General features: G+C 42.6%; 1 protein-coding gene across 4 annotated transcripts in view; it reads left to right on the top strand.

Moving 5' to 3' along the window:
- Nucleotides 1-18,719, top strand: part of PLCB1 (phospholipase C beta 1) — a 331,098-nt gene that overhangs the window by 195,373 nt on the left and 117,006 nt on the right. For all 4 annotated transcript variants that reach the window (XM_033055240.1, XM_033055241.2, XM_033055243.2 and 1 more), the window contains exons 4-9: nt 2,420-2,560; nt 8,403-8,482; nt 10,918-10,971; nt 11,464-11,539; nt 16,574-16,674; nt 18,048-18,214. In XM_033055240.1, coding sequence (XP_032911131.1) covers nt 2,420-2,560; nt 8,403-8,482; nt 10,918-10,971; nt 11,464-11,539; nt 16,574-16,674; nt 18,048-18,214 — 619 coding nt within the window. The remainder of the gene's footprint in view (nt 1-2,419; nt 2,561-8,402; nt 8,483-10,917; nt 10,972-11,463; nt 11,540-16,573; nt 16,675-18,047; nt 18,215-18,719) is intronic.

The following is an 18,719-nucleotide window of genomic DNA, read 5'->3' on the forward strand; positions in this document are numbered from 1 at the left end:
AACCTAAATGAGTCTATGATTCTGTATTGGATACAAACTGGGGGAAAAAATTGCTAAAGGCTAAATCTAACTGGATTATAACTAGTACAGTAACTTCACGCGTATAAGGTGCACCCTTTTGACTAATATTTCGGTCCGAACCCGGAAGTGCGCCTTACACTCCGGAGTGCCTTATATATTGGACAAAGTTTGGAAATTTGCCAACCTGGAAGTGCGAGCTGTGAGCCGAACGAGGCTGTGGGGCTTGGCAGGAAGGGGGGCGGGGGGTAGGGTACAGCTCATGCGGGGCCGCAGGGCTCGACACGTCCTGGTTTGGAGGACTGGTGTCTGCTAAGAAAGGCAGGAGCCTCTCTTTGAGATTGTAAACCCCCTCCTTCCAAATTATTATAATTTTGAAATCAAGGGGCTCTCAGGCAAAGATATGGGAATTAGGAATAACAGTTCTTTACTAGGGAAATTAAAATAGAAATACAGTACTACAAAGAAACAAACCCCAAACACTGACAAAGTGTCTTGGGTTACAATAGAGGATGTGACCAAAGTATCTGTTCTATCACCATCTGTTGGGACCAAGTAGGGCAGTGATCCTTATCTCAGTGGGAGATACTCTGCTAATGGGCCATCCATTGAAACCAGGAGGGCATTGTTCTTTATATTTGCACCGCCTATCCTTCCTCCAGGGAGTGATCTTCTGCTAATGGCCCATTGAGTCCCACTGTGTGACTGATAAAATTACTGCATCCCATTGGGAGTTGCTCCAGCCAGGGGGGAGAGCCAAGCTTTCTTACCTACATAAAAGCTGAAATTCAAGGACACCGAGTAGCCCTTTGTCTACTGGACTCTAGAAAAAAACGAGATTTCTCCACATCACTACTAGACCTCTGGAAGGAAACTGCACCTTCTACAAGACTACTGCTTCAACTAAACCACATCTGTCACTACAAGAAGACTGCAGCCACCATTTAATGGGACTGCTACCAACAAGCTGCCTGATGGGGTGTCAGGTTGTACTCTGACTTTGTCAGGGTTTGGAGTTTGTTTCTTTGTAGTACTGTATTTCTATTTTAATTTCCCTAGTAAAGAACTGTTATTCCTAATTCCCATATCTTTGCCTGAGAGCCCCTTGATTTCAAAATTACAATAATTTGGGGGGGGGAGTTACATTCTCCATTTCAAAGAGAGGTTCCTGTCTTTCTTAGCAGACACCTGTCCTCCAAACCAAGACACAAAGTCAGAGCACAACCTGACACCTCATCAGGGTGACACCTGTCAGTCAGGGTGTTGGTAGCAGTGCCATTAAATGGTGGCTACAGTCCTCCTGCAGTGACAGATGTGGTTCAGTTGAAGCAGTGATCTTGTAGAAGGGTGTAGCCTCCCTCTGAAGGTCCAGCAACGATATGGAAAAAAAGTCTGGTTTTCCTCTGGAGTCCAGGGAAAAGATGGAGACTTGGTGTCCCAGAATTTCAGTTTTTATCTAGGTAGGAAAGGCTGGGCTCTCCCCCCTGTCTGGAGCAATTCTCAATGGGATGAAGTAATTTTATCAGTCACACAGTGGGATTCAGTGGACCATTAGCAGAAGATAACTCCCTGGAGGAAGGATGGGTTGTGAAAAGATAAAGGACAATGCCCTACTAGTTTCAATGGATGGCCATTAGCAGAGTATCTCCCACGGAGATAAGGATCACTGCCCCACCTGGCCACAACAGATGGAGATAGAATAGATACTTTGATCACATCTTGTATTGTAACCCAAGACAGCACGGCTGGTGTGATTGTTACTAATTGGTTACTTTGTTGCACATGGATGCTTGCTGCAAAAGTGCACCTTATACTCCTGTATGCGTTATACTCATGAAATTACTGTAATTTAAATAATACATGACCTGTTGAACTTGAAGAAGAGGAAGTCAACATTAAATCTCGTTATTATTTTCATGGAGTTTCAGAAAGTTAATTCCAGAAGTCTTCTTAATTCCTTAGGAAAAGCTAAGTTCTCATTTTCAGTTTTAGCTAAAATCCATTAAAATCGCAGGGAATCTCTCTGCTGAGGGCAGTAGCCTTTGGACAGATTGTGTTGTTCTGACAAGCAATACAGTTTGTGTTTGCTTAGCTTCTGTGGCAAAATAACTGAAAATAGGAATGTGCAGCCATCAGCTGGACAGCTTTGAGTGTGTACAGCACCAACACAGAGCTCAAAGGCTTTGAAGGATTTACAGCAGTGATTTCCTTTTTATTCTGAGTTAATAACTTTAAGTATTTTAATGAGTCATTTGCCAGGTCTGAACCTGATGCCAACATGTTTAAAATGTTCAAAATAACACATATTTTCGAAATGGAAGTACTTGCAATTTTTGCACTTCTTTTAGTGAAATTCATTTGCAAAAGGTTTTGAATTATTTCATTATTTTTTCCCCTGTAGGATCCGAAGCTGCGCGAGCTGCTGGACGCTGGGAACGCGGGAGGTCGGCTGGAAAATCGGATGATAACTGTTGTGTACGGCCCAGACCTGGTCAACATCTCCTACCTGAACCTGGTGGCATTCCAAGATGATATAGCAAAGGTAACACAGCTGATAAATGAACTTCTGTCATATCAAATGCAGCTTTTGGAAGTATGGATAAATGTTAAAAGTGGGAATTGCTAGCAAATGAAGCACAGTTCTATTTCAAGAGCTATGCCACTCAGTTCCCAAGAAGAAATGTGCAATCTTTTTTTGTTTTGGTTTGTTTTGTTTTTCAAGGAGTTTATTCAGCAAGATTTATGCCCCTGGTAAGTGTGCTCATGTTCCAAATGTTGCTTGTAAAGCCCAAATAATCACGGTGAAAAGAGTGCTCCACACAAATTGTAACTCAGGAATGAGATGTTACACTGTGGCTCCCCAAACACACATCAGTATTTCAGTAGTAGCATCACATTTTGCTGCTGAGAGCCCTTGATAAGGCTTGTAGTCAACATCATTGCCTTACAAAACTATTTTTCCAGCAGGTCCATCAGTTTACTCTCTCCAACCCACAACATAAAACTACACTGATATTAGTACACTTGGGTTTGGGTTTTTTTCCTTCCCCTTCCACTTTCTCTCCAATTCATTTCTGTTTAATGAACTAGGAACTTTTGCTTTATCTATTTCAAACAGACTTTCCAAAGCTTCTGCTCTTTCCACTTCCACTCATATGGGTATGCTCTGATCCCAGCCTCCAGACATCCATGCACAGAACACTTTCAACAGAGCATTTTTACATCCTGGCGTTCACTAGATTATGCTAAAAAGAGGTTCTCTGCTGCCTGCTGTGATTTAACAACAGCAAGGACTTACTTTGTCACCTCACAGGCAACAAGGATTGTTAAACCAGGTGCAAAAAGGTCATAGGATGAAAGCCTTCAGTGAGCAGGGGACATTTTTGCTTGCCAGATTGCTATTTCTGTTCATCTTCTTTAGCCAAATGGCAAAAATGCGATTTCTAATTTTTCTTTGACACAGTAGAATAGGAACAGAAAGAGTTTGTGGTGGTCCATGAAAGCTGAGAGGGAAGTGCTGTTCTAAGACTTGAAAATGCAGAGTTCTACAAGGTGAGAAATCTTAACCCTGCAGAAATGAAAGCAATTGAAGTAACTCTTTAGGAAGAAAAAAAGGAGCTATGTTTATGAAGGAAAATGAAAAGGTATGCTAAAGCTTTACCAGCAGAAATTGCTGTCCCTTATCAAGGAGCAGGGAAAATCACCAAAATCAGAAGCTTATGTCCTTCTTTTTCACTTTCCTGTCTAGCCAGCAGTCAGTGAGCCATAATCTATTTGCTAAAACAGCACAAAAATGGGTATTTTAGGGCTATTTTCTGTTTGATAATGGAACTTTAAAGTACAGTGGATAAAATAATGTTTTGTAAAAGCTTGCCTGTTCTAAATCTTGAGTAACTCCTACCGTCTGAGTAACTAAGAATCTGAGTCTTCCTTTTTATTTGTGAATGCAATAGGGGAAATAAATTAATATTTGATGCATTGGGCACTATGGCCTGGGGATGCAATTTTTAAGGCATTTCAGATTAACTGTACTTGCTTTGAGGTCATGTGAAATATCCTGAATGTTAGAATCAAAACAGTTTTGATCACTGTTGAACACATCCAAAAATTCCTTCCTTTTTAACCTGTTTACCAACTTTATATGAAGCAGAACACAGAATTTGGTGTTTATTGTCTCTGAGCCCCATGCAGTGACTCAGAGAAGCTGTAGTAAATAAGCACATCTGGCACAAATCATGTCTCCAGGGAGCTCTGGGGAGGAATGTCAGTACAAGATGCTTTTAGTGCCACACTTGCAAATTTTGACCCTTCTGTTGTTCCAGGGAAAGCAAGTTCCAATAGAAACTCTCCCACCTTTCCTTTTCAGTGCATCAATGTTTTTTGGTTAACCCTTCATTTGTAATACCTTGTTTTTCAAGTTGAGGCAAGTGTTGACCAGACTTCGCTTAAGGAGAATGGCAAAGTAAACTGTGATGTTCTTAACAAGGCAGTTAAAATGATTCTATTATGGGATTTTCTCCCTTTGCAGAAGGCTGTCTTTTCTGCTACAATCTCTGCTTGTCACATGCACTGGCCAAGTTATGGGAAAATTGGGAAAATGCAAGACTCGGGTTATTCAGCTTGCCTCAGATGCACTAAGCAGAAATGTCAGTGTGCTGGTTTATGTTCATTCCTCCAGGAGAGAGTAATTGATGTTTAAAGCACATCAGTGATGAGCACAAGGGCACCTGGTTTGTCTAAAGAATGCAACTGGAAATTTATTAGGCACTGGTCTAAAGGGCAGGCAGGAAGGTGTGTCCTGGTGGGGTAAAGAAGAGCACTGAGCGAGCACTCTCTTATTTTCATTTTCACTGCACTCACCTGTCTGGGGTGGGATTTATTTATAAGCATCCACAGAGTGCTGCAGAGACAGCAGAAGTTTATTCTCAAACCCTGTTCTGAGCTCCTTTTCTCTGTCTCCATTTCCAACATGAAGAAGTCCAACCCATCAACCTCTGTGTGCACTATAGCAGTTCACTCTCATCCCAAATCCAGCAGATTCCAAAGTGAACATCTCGTTTTCCCATTCTGTCCTCTTACTCTCTTTGGTGCCTCTCATGCAAGTTCTCTTTTTTTCTGCACTGCCAATCCTGGCCATGCAGGCCCCTGTCCAGAGCCCAAGGAAATCTATTTCTCCTTGGTTTGTTGAGCTTTGAGTAAAATGCATCAGTAAGAGAGATGAATTCCTCCATAAGTAAATGATACCATCAAGGATGATTCACAAGTCACACTATAATGTTCTTTCCAGCATACATCTTTATTTTTCTAGCTTTCCCAGTGTATGTAAGAGCTTGAGCAGTAGAATAAAATGCTAAAGCAAACCACATAAATTCCCATCCATTTGATACGGGTGTTTTTAAAAATGAAATTCTGACAGTGTAGAATTTCAGCAGGTTGCTTTGTTAACCTCCCACCGAGAAGAAATGTGTGAGGAGCATTGCCTTCACACACAGTCAGGCCTGATTTGAAGGAAGTGTTTTCAAGTGTTTGTGCTGCCTTTTTTATGAGAAAGGTCTCATCTCTTCTGTTGCACTAAATGTCTTATGGTATCCTGGTGCCTGCAGTGGAAGAGAGATTACTTCACTGAGCAGCACATTTCCAAACGAGCTGCTGCTCATGTGCTACCTGTCAGCACAGAACAGCTGAATTACACGTCAGCAAAGTTCACAGGAATGACAGAAGATGAACTGGTGTGACAGGACAGAGCCAGGAGGGGATCAAGTTCAGGAAGCTCTTGCCATGATGGATGTGACTTGCCTGGAGTTGAAGATCAGAAGCTGGGACCTTCCGCTCCCAGAAGGGATCAGTGCTGGGTTTGTTGGCGCTGCTGCAGCCCTGTTTCAAAAAGGCCAGATTTATATTTTCCTGTTGTATCACATCTGTGCAGAGGCTGCAGTGCCTGTGGTGGTCTGGAGGCTGCTGTAATCTTCCCACAGCTGGCTGTTTTCTCTCCACACACAACAGCTTTCCATCCCTTGGAGTGCCCTCCCCTGCTGGAATCGCTGGTACAGAGCTGGAGTGTGGGCTCTGCTCTCTGCCATGCAGCAAACCCAAGGAAGTGCAGCCATTTGGTAGCTGAGGCAGCAAAGCACAGCTTGGTGAGAGCCCAGCAAAGTCAGTCCCAAGCATCTCTTTAAGCTTTGTCCTCAATGCTGTTGTTCTCCTTCCTGCCAAGGGTTGAGCTCAGTGGCTGGAAAGATGATGTGACCCCTGGCAGATTCTCTGATCTTGGCATTTTGGCTGTGGCTCTGGGATGGCTGGAGCCTAAAGTGAGAGAGACAATGAGCAAGTGCTGCTTGTGACCTGGTTAGAAATGGCTCAGCCTGCAGGTAGCCCTCAGAATATTTGGCAAGAGCGATGGGATTGCTTTGGAGAGCCAGGAAAAGCCAGCAAAGGAACAAAATGAAACAAATGGCAAGACTGCTTATATAAATAATGTGTGTGACAGGCACATAATAAGTGAGTTTCCCTTACATTCCTGTCAACAAGCATTCAGACAAAGAAAAGGAAGAGCTGGGAGTGTGGAATACTCTTGAGATGCCCTACTTCTGTTTTATACAAAATATTCCAGCTTTAAGGCCAGCAGAAGCAGCAAGATGAAAACAGTCTATCATGTTCTGTTAAAAGCCAGTGTATTTTCAATTTCCAGATAGTATTTTGTGTTGCTGTTAATCTCTGTGGCCATTAGTGTCACAGGGAGAAGTTTGAGCAGCTATTATTAGTGCCTAAACAAAGCAGTGTTTACAAGATGAACCTATTTTGAGCCTGGAAAAATGAGTTGCCAAGAAGAAAAACAGATGCTGCACTTAATATGCTCTCTGTTCCAAGAGTCACAGCAAAGCAGTTGTGTTGCTAACGAACCAAATTCCTCCTCCTCTGCTTTCTCACACCCCTGATTTTTTCAAACTAGACCTAAGAAGGAAAAACAATTAAAGAAGAAAAATGGCAGTGGTCACGAGAAAGTGGAGGGGAAGACTGTCTGAGCAGCACTGATTTGCCTCTAGGACAAGTCTGTGTCCAAGGGAAGAAGGTTTCTCTTCCTGAAGGAGGAGGTGTTATCTCTGTTGCTTAGGGGTGAGGTGCTAAATGGGATGGGCTCCAGGATGTGAGAGCTGGAGGACATCAAAGGCCACTAAAACACCGGGCATACAGGCAACCTTATCTGGGAGCAGCAGTGCAAGACCGGTTTCAGGAACAAGGGATAACATCACGGAAAAAATCTTCGCATATAAAAAAGATGGAAAAAAACCCAACTACTCAAATCAATCACCTGGTCATGTGAAAAAAAATGAGGCTTTTTAGGTAAAACAAGCTCTAAGCTCCCAAGTGACATAGGAACATTTGTTTCATTGGAAGTCAGTGACACTTCCCATCCTTTTTTTTTTTTTTTTTTAAATGTTTTTCTCAAGAGAAAAAAAAGGAGAAGGGAATACTTCCCAAAGAATGTGGCAGTAGGAATTTTGGATTTGGACTATTATGAAAGGAAACATAACTTTGGTTTGGAACAAAACTCTGAAAGCTTTGTCAGCTAAAACAAAAAAAAAAAAAAATCACATTGTTTGCAAAGGCATTGCTTGTTTTCTTCCCTTACTTTTAATGGGGTGAAATGAAGCCAATCCAAAACTACAGTTGTGATTAAAAAGGTTTGCAATTTAAGATTGTGAATAAGCACCAAGTTAGAAAGGAAAAACACAATGAAAGTGTCAATGAAAAGCTGTGGGAGAGACCTGCAAGGGAGGAGAGCAGGACAAACCCTGAGAGTCTAAACTTCAGTTTATAATCATGGATCAGCCCTGCTGGGAACCTGGGAAAGGTCAGCAACACAAGGGAAGGACCTGAGCTATGTGGAACAACCTGGTCTAGGGGAGGGTGTCCCTGCCCATGGCAGGTGGTTGGATCTGGGTCCTCTTGGACATCCCTTCCAGCCCAAACCATTCCATGATTCTATGGCATTTCTTCCCTACACCAGGAAGAGAAAAAAAATTAGTGAGGGATAGGACCACAGTGTAAGGATGTACAATCAGGGGGAAAGAGTTCATTGGAGTTGCAGGGTAATTGAAATGTATTCCTGTATAGTTCTGCTGTATATTTTTTAAAGCTTGTTTCTTATGTTGGCTGGGAAGATCTTGGGTAGAGTCAAGACTTTAATTTGTAACAGTCTTCACTTTTTTTGTGGCATGAGAAAATCAGGTCTCACAGATGAGGAGACAAGCTGTAATTGGAAAAACCAAGTTCAGGCTTTAATTAGGCCCTTTTTTTTTGAAACCATAGTTTTCAAAAATATTTCGCAGTGTGCCAGTAAACATCTAAACTGGTCCTCATTTATTCACTCTTTCTCTTCACAGGAATGGTCAGATGAAGTGTTCAGTTTGGCAACAAATTTGTTGGCACAGAACATGTCAAGGGACGCGTTTCTGGAAAAAGCGTGAGTGGCCCTCGCGTGTCACCCTGTGGGTGTTGCTCTTCCCTCTGCGTCATTTTCCTCCATGCTTCTTACTCACCTTGTCATCTATTGTTTCTGCTCTGGTGACTTGTCACTTCTGTAAACACAGGTCCTTGTTTGTATGGTTCTAAAAAGCCTGTTATCTCCAAGTCACCTAAACAAAAATCCTTTTTAGGGTTCTCCTCACAAACAATTAAATCATTGCAGGAAAAATCAGAATTGAATCCTCCCTGCCCCTTGTACAGTTGTAGCTTCAGCTGTGGGCTAAAGGTTTCCATTTAGAAAGAAAGAATATTGTGGACTGACTTGCTTCTGAATTGTTTTCTTTTTGTCTTTTATTGATGATTCAAAAAAAAAAAAAGAGAAATGCCAGAAGCCACTTTTCCTCAGTCCAATCTCTCTGGTTTCCATGTGATCTAGACAGAATTCATTCCTCTGGATTGCTTGGCAGAGTGGGCAAATTCTGAGTTGCTTTCCACAAAGTAGGAAAACTGTTTATGAGGAAATTTGGAGTGAAATACACACCTAAAAGGGAAGAGAGCTAAACCTGACGTTTGCAATTCTCAAGTGATGAGGCAGTTTTGTGTAAATCAGAGCTTGGAGAACAGTGTGGCAAAGCCTGCCAGAAAGTGCTGGTGTTCAGCTGGGATACTCAGTGGCCTTTTGGGTTTCTAAAAGAAGGGATGCACCTTCCCCAGCCTGTGAGTTTGCTGCTTAAAGTCAGCTTACTATCCCCCCCAAACACCTTTTCCTGCTCACAGAGACTCAATCCAGCTAAATACTGAACTTGTATTCCTAAAACTCCCTTCCCTCCAAAATTAACCTCCCCTTTTCCTGGACTTTCTGAGGCTGTGAATGACTACTTTGATTAGCTGCACCCAGAGTCAGAATGTTCCAGATGCTTAACTTTAATCCCACAGAATTGTAGGTGCCTGTTCTGGGAAGGAGGGATGTACATCTGTGAGTGTGTGTTTCCTCCTCATGGTGTTCATTGTGGTGCAGCTGGAGTCCACAGAAATTCTTGGGGCAGCTCTGAAGGGTGCATGTTACTGTTGGGACAGCAGGGATGTATCAGGCAAATAAAATCCCAAATGCATGGGAACATTTAACATTTCCTGTTGGCCCTGCATGTTGGCAGTGGGGAATGTGCTCACCTGAGCTGGTGACTTCCTTCAGCTCTGTAGGATGAATTTTGAGAGTGATTTGGTTTTACAGTTTCCTTGCCCCTGAAATCCCCAGGTGCCCGTAGGCTCTGCTGTCAGGTCTGTAGTGGGGAGGGTTGGGGCTGGACCTAATGGGCCTTTTCCTATCCAAATCACAGGAGAAATGTGTCATCACATAGTACAGCAGAGCTCCTTGTCTGCAGCTATTCTTTGGCAGTTTTTCAAGCCATATTAATTAAAGATGAAGTCACTGGACACACTGCATAGATTTGGTAGCAGGCAAGCGTGGCATTCCTGTGTCTTTTTCCACTAATTAATAAATCACTTGGAAACTGTAAGGCTTTCCAGCTCCTCTGCACAGATGCCAAATCAGTCACTTAAGAAATCTGACTTTGAAGATTAAATTATTTCCCCATTATAATTGGTGTACTAAGCAGAGGGTTGGTTGGAGTCCTATCAGAACCCTTTTGTTGAAGGAGAAAACCAAATTGCATTAGAGCAGGATGAAGGGTTTTTTCTTTATGACGTTCAGTTCCTTGGAGCATTGGACATGTAATAATAAACAGCTTGAGAAGCTTTTCCCCATCTTCTGTTATTTCTAACTTCCTTGGTTGTAGGGGAAAACACTCAATGTGGCCAAAATATAGTCAAAATTTTCAAAAAATAGAAGGCAGAATAAAAGAAACTTGTTTTTTTTTTTTTAAGTAACTGCTGTGATTTTTTTGTTTTAATCTCCCTTGGGACTGGGAGCTGTGTTTAGTGACACAGTAGCATGAAAGGCTTCAGTTTCCAGAAGATGAATGTGGGGATTAAGGATCTGTGGAAATGTTCCTATCCCAGTTATCCTAGTTTTAGCATGCACTTTGTTTTTGAAGTGGTTGCTAATGGTATTTTCTGTTGGGAAGAAAAGGAAAATTTATTAGAACCATGCAGTCAGTTTCTTCTTCTTTTGGCAGACCATTGAGTAAAGTGAAAAAGCTGAGTTTTCTAACAAAAAAAAAAATCCTCTTAAATATTTAAGTGTTGCCATATTTTTCACCAGATGATGTTAGTGCAAAACTCATTTACAGTTATCTCAGGACAGGCAATAGAAGGTTTTTAGTCAATAATGATATCCTAATATCTTTTCATGCTGGGAGAAAGAGCTGAGTGGAACTTGCCCCGTGATCAGTGCACTAGCCCAGAGCTAGAAAGCTGGGGGAGACGTCCTTGAAAATGCTGTAAAAATAAAGCTGGGTCCTCTTCTCTCCACAGCTACACAAAACTCAAGCTGCAGGTGACTCCAGAGGGGCGCATTCCTCTGAAGAAGTAAGTGCTGTTCCTCTTCCTTACCATGTGCTCTCTGCTGGCTTTGGGGTGTCAGTGTGTGCTTGGGATGAGCATGGGACCACTGTGCCTAGAGGAATAATTTTACCCTCTGTTTATAACAGAGTGGCCAGTGATCCTTGGGATGTCTCTGTTCAAATGTCCTTTGGGCACAGACATTCTGCCTCTCTGCCCTGGTTCTTTCCACTTGTGAAAATTAAAAAAAAAAAATCAAATCTTTGTCGCAGGGACATGTGAAAATAAACAGATTCAAATTGCATGTCACTAGGGGAATGAAGAGAGCAGTGATAGCTGAAATAAATACCTGCTGTGATAGGGGCACTGTTAAACTCCCCTCTGCTACTGAGCAGCCACCAAATGAAAATAAATAGCTGAAGATGTAATAGGCTGCTAAGAGATACTCAGTCTTTGAGCCACATGGGCCATCAGGGCATGTCTTTAAGCCAAACCCCTGTGTTTTTTCTCATTTTGCAGCATATACCGCTTGTTCTCCTCCGACAGAAAACGGGTAGAGACTGCATTAGAAGCCTGCAATCTACCCTCTTCCAGAGTAAGCATCTGCACTTATTCACATCAGCATTGCTTAGATTTGGTGCTGTTTCCTCTCTTCTGCATTTGTTAATGGCTGAGCCTGCTGTGCTGGCTTTGCTGTTGGTTGGATCCTCAGCAACTGCTCTGGCTTTCCTACACAGAAGTTCCTGTTACCCATCTGAGTACCTTTGATTTGAAGTTGTTTAGGATCAGGAGCACCTGGAAGAAGCCTAAAAGGATTCAAAGAAAGGGCAGAGTTTGTGTGAGCTGTCCTGGAGGAATCCTGTGGAGACATTTTAAGAATAGGTGACTTTCACAATTTCCAAGGCATGGCTTCAGAGCAGTGTTTGCCTGAAGTGTGTTCTGTAGCTAGAGATCAGTGACAGGCTAAAGCCACCCTGGCTTATCCAAAAGGTGCATGAAAGAAATGTTGAAATGCTGTGGTGTGGAACCTGTAAACACTGCAGGGATGCAGCCATTGCATCCTGCTAATGCAGGAGCTCTCCTCAGCCCATAGTATTTCCAGGATGCTCAGGAAGGCTTTTTTTCAGAAGGAATGAGCTCAAGCAGGTGATTCCAGTAAACACTGGAGTCACAGAATCACAGTTTGGTGACGCTGGGAGGGACCACAGTGGGATATCTGGTCCCACCTCCCTACTCAAGCTGGGTTTTAATCCCAGGAAAACTTCTTCCAGGATAATTCCTTCATTCAGGTGTCCAACAGGTGGGACAAAACCATTCTGGAGCAGAGGAAAGCCTGCATCTCCTGATCCCTTGACTTATACAAAACTGTGCTGTGAGGTTTCCTCAATATTTCCTCCCCCAATGGTTTAATAGAGCCCATTCCTACAGCTCCAGAAGAACAGTGGAGCAAAATCTTCACCAGCCAAACCTCAGACACTACTTACAGTGTCCTTCCTTCATAGGTTTGGGAGCTCAGTTCCATACAATACTAAGGAATGTCAGAAAAGTAGGTATAAAATACTGTAATAACCTTATCTAAAATAATATTTTGAAGTTAGAAACGTGGAGAGAATAATTTAAAAAATGATTTTCCATTTATTTGATAGCAAACAAGACAAAGTGTGCAAAAAAATTCTCTCAGGCGCTGCTTCCTGAATCAGCTGATTTCTTTCTTCCATTTACTCCATGTCTCTGAAAAGAAAATTTAAATATCATTTGGGTCTTTGGAAGAAACTGCAGCTTTTTTCTGCTATTTATCTAAGTAGAGCCAGTTTTACATACACACTGCTGGTTGCTTGTTGCTGGGATACCACCTTCAAAATTATTCAGAGTATAAAGTAGATCCTTCCTTTGGCTGGGACAAAAGAGAAATGTGTTGCATGCACCAAAGAAAACTGTGTTGATCATCTTTGAAAAATATTGTAGAAAAGCAAAACTGGATCTTGTGGAGGTAAGGGAATAGAAGAAAAGCAGAACTTCAACTACAGCTCTTTTCCTTTGTGTTCCTATTTATTTGAACAAGTGAAATTCTTAGCTTCAACTTCCAGCTTTTCTGCCCTATGGTACTGCATGACAAATGGTGTTCCCATAAAGCCTTGGAAGAGCAATGCAAGCATGCAAGACATGAATATCAGTGAGTCTTGCTCAGCAAAACAACACCAAATTATTCAGAGAATTCATGCAAGTCTCTCATGGACATTAGCAGTTTAGGCTCTTTGGTTTTTCATATTTATGCCTTGTGGATTTTCTTCCTGAGTTTCCACACTTCTCATTGCTCTGGGAAGATCCGGAGCTCACTGACCACGAGCTTCACACCATGTATGGCTGCAGCTCTTGGAACTTAGGAATGAATCTTCAAGCCTGGGACAGTCCCTCATGTGCCTTTTGCAGTGATCTGGGCACAGGTGCCAGGGGAGAATGTCCCTGTATAGACTTTTCTGTGACAGGACAAATATCCCCTCTCCAGGGAATTCCCTGTGTGTGTTTGCCAGGAGACCCTGTGACACGACGTGCAGGCTCTGTATTTAATGCTGGAGGAGGAAGAGCTCTCATTGCCTGGATAATTGTTTTCATCCTGAGGAACAGCACCAGAGAGGATCCTTGGAACTGCTGAGTTTGTATTTAAGGACCTTTACTTTGTACTTAAGGACCTTAATAAGAGATGGATTCTCTGTGGTGCTGAGCACTCCAGCCCTGATTCAGCCCAGCAGCAGGACATGAGCACAGTGGGATGGCCCATGGACCTTAAGTCAAGCACTTTTTCAAAGCATGACTTTATTAATTTCTCTCTTTTTGGGTCAAAATTGGACTGTGTAGATTCTTGCAGGATCAAGCCCTGATATTTGGAACAGTCATCATCCAGCAGAGCTGAAAGCAGAAGGATCTTTAAATATATGTTTAAACAAAGTTTTAAAATAACCCAATGAATTTCTGGCTTTGCCATCTCATTCCCCTATGGTTTTGTTTTTTTAAATCTTGGCTAGTTATTGGAAATGGAGTTTTGTTATTGTTGGATATTTTTGTTTGTTTTGGTTAAAGGTACCTCAAATAGAATTGGAAGGACTTTATTTTAGCTGGCCTTTCGGCTGTGAAGAGTGGTTTTTGCCTTCTAGTTAATGTTGAGATTCACAATGAAGCACCTATGAACTTGACTGTTAAAATAAAATAACCTGCTCTTGAGTCCAGTCTGTGCAAATAATCTGAATTAGCTCTTATGCTGCCAAATGCGTAACAGACTGGATACAGATGTTATAAAAGCAGGCAGGTTACGAGGCAAATCATAAATCAGCAGTGCTTGAAATTAGTAGAGAGTCTTAATCACAGAATAAAATTGAATGCCAATATTAAGCCAAGCTGGAAAGGAGGGATGCTCTCATGTAGTACAGAAGGTTTGTGCTTTGTTCACTGGTGTCAAAAAAAAAGAGATGAGCCCATAAGGTGTGTGGGTGGTTCCTCTGAAATGGGGATGGCTCAGACCAGGCTGAGTAAGGGGGCAGTGTATTTTAATCCGTCTGGGCAGACAGGCTTTTGGAAGCCAAATATAGTTGTGTGAGGTTGTGCCTGAGGTGGCTTTCGCCTCCCATGTAGATATTTGTGTTTTGTTGCCCACTGATTAAGATACTGGTAGGAAATACCTGTTAAAAAGGTCTCTATACTTATGTCTGAAGGCTCATGTTGGTTGTTCTCTTTATAGTGGGTGTTTGGAGACATGGGGAAGCAAAACCATGTCTATTAATTCGGTCTGAGTGGCAAATGGAGAGCCTGGATCTCAGGTCATGGAAGAGATCCACATTTGTTCAGCTGAGCACCTTCAACTCTCTTGTAAAGAAAAGTATAGTGGCTTGTGGGGGGACTGTAGCTCTGTGGCAATCAGAGAACCATTGGAAAGCCTTTGGCTGAGGGGCAGCACCCTGCTGGACAGGGGTTATGAGCAGAGGGAGCAGGCGAGGGCGGGGTGCCAACACTAACAAGAAAGTTCCCAAGCTTTGAGAATGCCAGCCTTAAGGAAAACACAGGTGTCAGCACTGAGAGCTCCACAGCTTGAATTTATCAGTGTTGTGGGTTCAAGTTCAGTGCCACTGGCAGCCCTCACTGGAAGGAGCCATTTTCATCCTCTACCCTCAGCTTTCCCACTTCTCCATCCAGCCTTGCTCTGGACTTGGCAGCAGTGCCCCTGGCGAGTTACCTGCTCAGGCACTGATCCCGTGTAAAACACACAGGGAGGTTTTGGATGGGTAAGTTTTCAACCAGCTCACCCTGCAGCCACTCACGGTCTGCCAAAAAAAGGAGGGCACAAGGGTCTGATGGGGTCACCTTAGAATGCTGGAGCCTGGAGATAGTTATCCAAGCAGAGCAGAGGAACAGCCCAGCTTGGTCAAGCTGCTCTTGTGGACAGAAACAGAATAAAACCCTCTCGAGCCCCTGCAGGTTGGAGATGAAAGGAGACAAAGCGACGCCTGTGGTATCATTTATTTATTGTAAACCAAAGCAGGAAAATACAGAAAAGTTTCCTTGTGTCTGACAAAGGCTTGAACGGATGCTTCCGGTTCCCTTGGCAACGGTGCTGAGCAGAGAATAAATCCAAGCACTGATTGCCCCAGCAGCAGCTCGCTTCCCAGACAGCCAGGTTCCAAAAGCTGCCAGGAAAACAGCTCTGTGCCCGAGTTACCATCTTCCTCCTCTAGTTCGTTGCATTTTGGAGCATGGAGAAGCATCCTGGGCCTGTGGTGCTCCCAGACATCACATGTCATGACTTTGGATGAAGAACTCTCAGGCTTCATGCAAAGGATTTACCCAGTGCAGTAATTGCCTCCAGTAACTTGATTTTTTCAGAGAAGAATGGAGTGAGGATGATGAAACTGTCATCTAGAAGTTGGACTAAATGTAAATCACTCTAAATTGTAGAAGACATAAGGGAAAAAGGTAATGCTGGCATGTCTTCTGCAGGAGAGCATTTGTATCAATTCCTCTAAAAGAAATCTGACTGCCAAATGTGTTACACTGAGTGATTAGGACAAAGATGGATGGAAAAGCTGTGCTGGTTGAGTCTTGCCCGGAACTGTGGCATCTTGAACACGTATCTTTGGGAAAGAAAAGGCAGAATCACTGCTGCTGTCAGGGAACAAGTGTATTACTAATGACACAGTGACCCAGTTTGTTCCCTGTTGTGTGGCAGCTTTGGAAAGATGAGTGGCATCCTCACCCTCTGTGATGCTGCCGTTCTGCTCACTCAAAACCAGAGGCTCAGCACTGCTGGGGTGAGCTCAGAGGCTTCATCAGGGCTGATATACCTGTTTCTGCTCTGGATGAGGGGGTTGGGTGGGGAGATGTCCCTTTCTCCTCCTTCACAGGTGCTCAGAGAATGAGTTAGCTGTGCCTCCTGGAAGCTAATAGATGTGTTTGTGTGTACTTTTTAAAGATGTGCTCTTTAAGCGGCTCTGTGATTCAAGGGAATTTATAATCCTGCAGAATCTGAGCTCCTCTAGGTTGCAGGAAGGAAATCAAAGGCAGGCAAGAAGTGAGTGATCTGTTTGCAAAGAACATATAAAATACTGTGTCTCTCTTTCACTGTTTTTCCTCCATTTCACAGAATGATTCAATCCCTCAAGACGACTTCACGCCAGAAGTGTACAGAGTGTTCTTAAACAACCTCTGCCCTCGGCCGGAGATTGACCACATCTTTTCTGAGTTGTAAGGAAAAACTCTCCTTGGTTTATTTATTTCTTTTTCCCATTCACTGATTTTCTGGGCTGGGGATGGCAAAGGAGGTTATTTATACTATAGCAGCATGCAGTGCTTGCTAGTAACAGATTTAAATGTCAAGCAGGCTGTTATTTAATCTTGGATCAAGAGGTTTTTTTCTCCCAGGCTCTTACCTCCACTTCTCATGGCCTGAGTTTTAAAGGAATTTGTTCCTGGAGAAGCAGAACTGCTTTTTTCTGTATTGATCAGAATAGTTTAGGTTTCCAAGAAAGTAAGAAAGAAGAGTAATAAGCAAAACTAGCATGAAATAGGCATGAGAATATGTATAATCACCCCCAAAAGCTTAATTAGGTCTGGCAAAAAAGTGCAGTAACTTTCAGGATTTGTGTATGATGCATTCACACCATGAAATTAAATTATCAGCTGGCTACAACTGATTTTATACATTCAGTTATGAGCTCTGAAACTCCTGGTGCTTCTACCCCTTCCAGCAATCTGTGTACTTCCAGTTTCAGCAGAGCTTGATCAATGGAGTCAGAATATTAAGCAATATGAGAGGAAAGCAATTTCCACAATGCACCCAACGACCTCCAAAGCAATTGGTGAACATATTTTAGCAACATGATCATGCTCACATTCTCCTTTAGGGGTTCTTGTCCCTAAGGTTGGGTTTTCAGAGGAGCACAGCCCTGTCCCAGTTTGCTCCCACTGCACCCAGGAGAGGCTTCCCATTGCTCCCTGGCAGAGCAGAACTAGGCCAGGCCTGAGTGCTCTAAAGAAGCCCTGAGCTCATCACCTTGCCCAGAGGCTTCCTGGATTTCTGTCTGGGCACAGCTTGTACCCAAACCCTGCTCTTTTCACTGACTCTCTAAATAACCATCTTTTTGCTTGCATTACAGGGCACTTCAGACCTTTTAAAAGATTTGTAAAATCATACAAATTACCAGAATAATGAAATCAGGGCTGCTGTTATTCAGCAGTAATCCCAAATAGTTGGGCCGGGAATGCCAGCAGAGTGTTTGTGGCAAGCTCAGGATTGAATTCCATGGCTGTTTTTCTCTTTTACTTTTTAAAATTGCTTAATTCCAAGAATTCAGAGGAATTAAATCCTTTTAGCATTGCTCCAAGCCTTCCCACTGATGCCTGTAATGCTGAGCATTGTCAAAGATCTTTGTCCTAGATGGCTGATGAAGAATTATTGGCAAAATAAATTAGTCCAGAGACACAGTGGAGCCATGTTTTTGTTGTATGATAGTTTTTTATGACTTTTATTTCAATTTCCTTGGGAAATTTCAGGGATGGAACAAGATTTCAAGGAAATGTGTTAAAATGACTTTGCTGTTGCTTTGATTTCTCTCCAGTGGTGCCAAGAGCAAACCCTACCTTACTGTTGATCAGATGATGGACTTTATAAATTTGAAGCAACGGGATCCACGATTAAATGAGATCCTTTATCCACCACTCAAACAAGAACAAGTTCAAGTGCTGATTGAGAAGTATGAACCTAACAGCAACCTAGCAAAGAAAGGTCAGTGGATTTCACACTCCTGCTGTTCTCAGTTCCTGATGTGAAACAGTAACTCAATTATCCTACATGCTAAAGCAAAATTTGGTTCAAAATCTAGTTGTTTCCCCAGCTGTCTGCTTTTGGGATCATACAGGCCTGTGAGACATCATGTGGTGCAATTTTAAATGTGTTTGGTTGGTATCAGGTTAGGAAGGATGGGGCTGGTTGCTGTTCTTGCTTTGCAGTGTGTGTGATTGACAGAAGAGTTGCTCTGATACGTGACCCTGGCTGTCACAGTGGCTGTTTACCAGCATCTAAAATGTCAAGTTGAAAGAAAAAATCAGGGACAATGCAACTGAGAGCATGATAATTCTATCATTTAATAATACTATTAAATCTAACCCTCTGATTTTGAATAAAGTGGTGTACAATGCAAGATATGAGATGAACTCAGTGTATTTCATGCTATCATCACAGACATTTCCCTTTTGAACATCTCAGGTGTTGTCAAGACTTAGCTGGGCAT

This window comes from Catharus ustulatus, chromosome 3 (assembly GCF_009819885.2).
Source record: "Catharus ustulatus isolate bCatUst1 chromosome 3, bCatUst1.pri.v2, whole genome shotgun sequence".
Taxonomy (NCBI): Eukaryota; Metazoa; Chordata; class Aves; order Passeriformes; family Turdidae; genus Catharus; species Catharus ustulatus.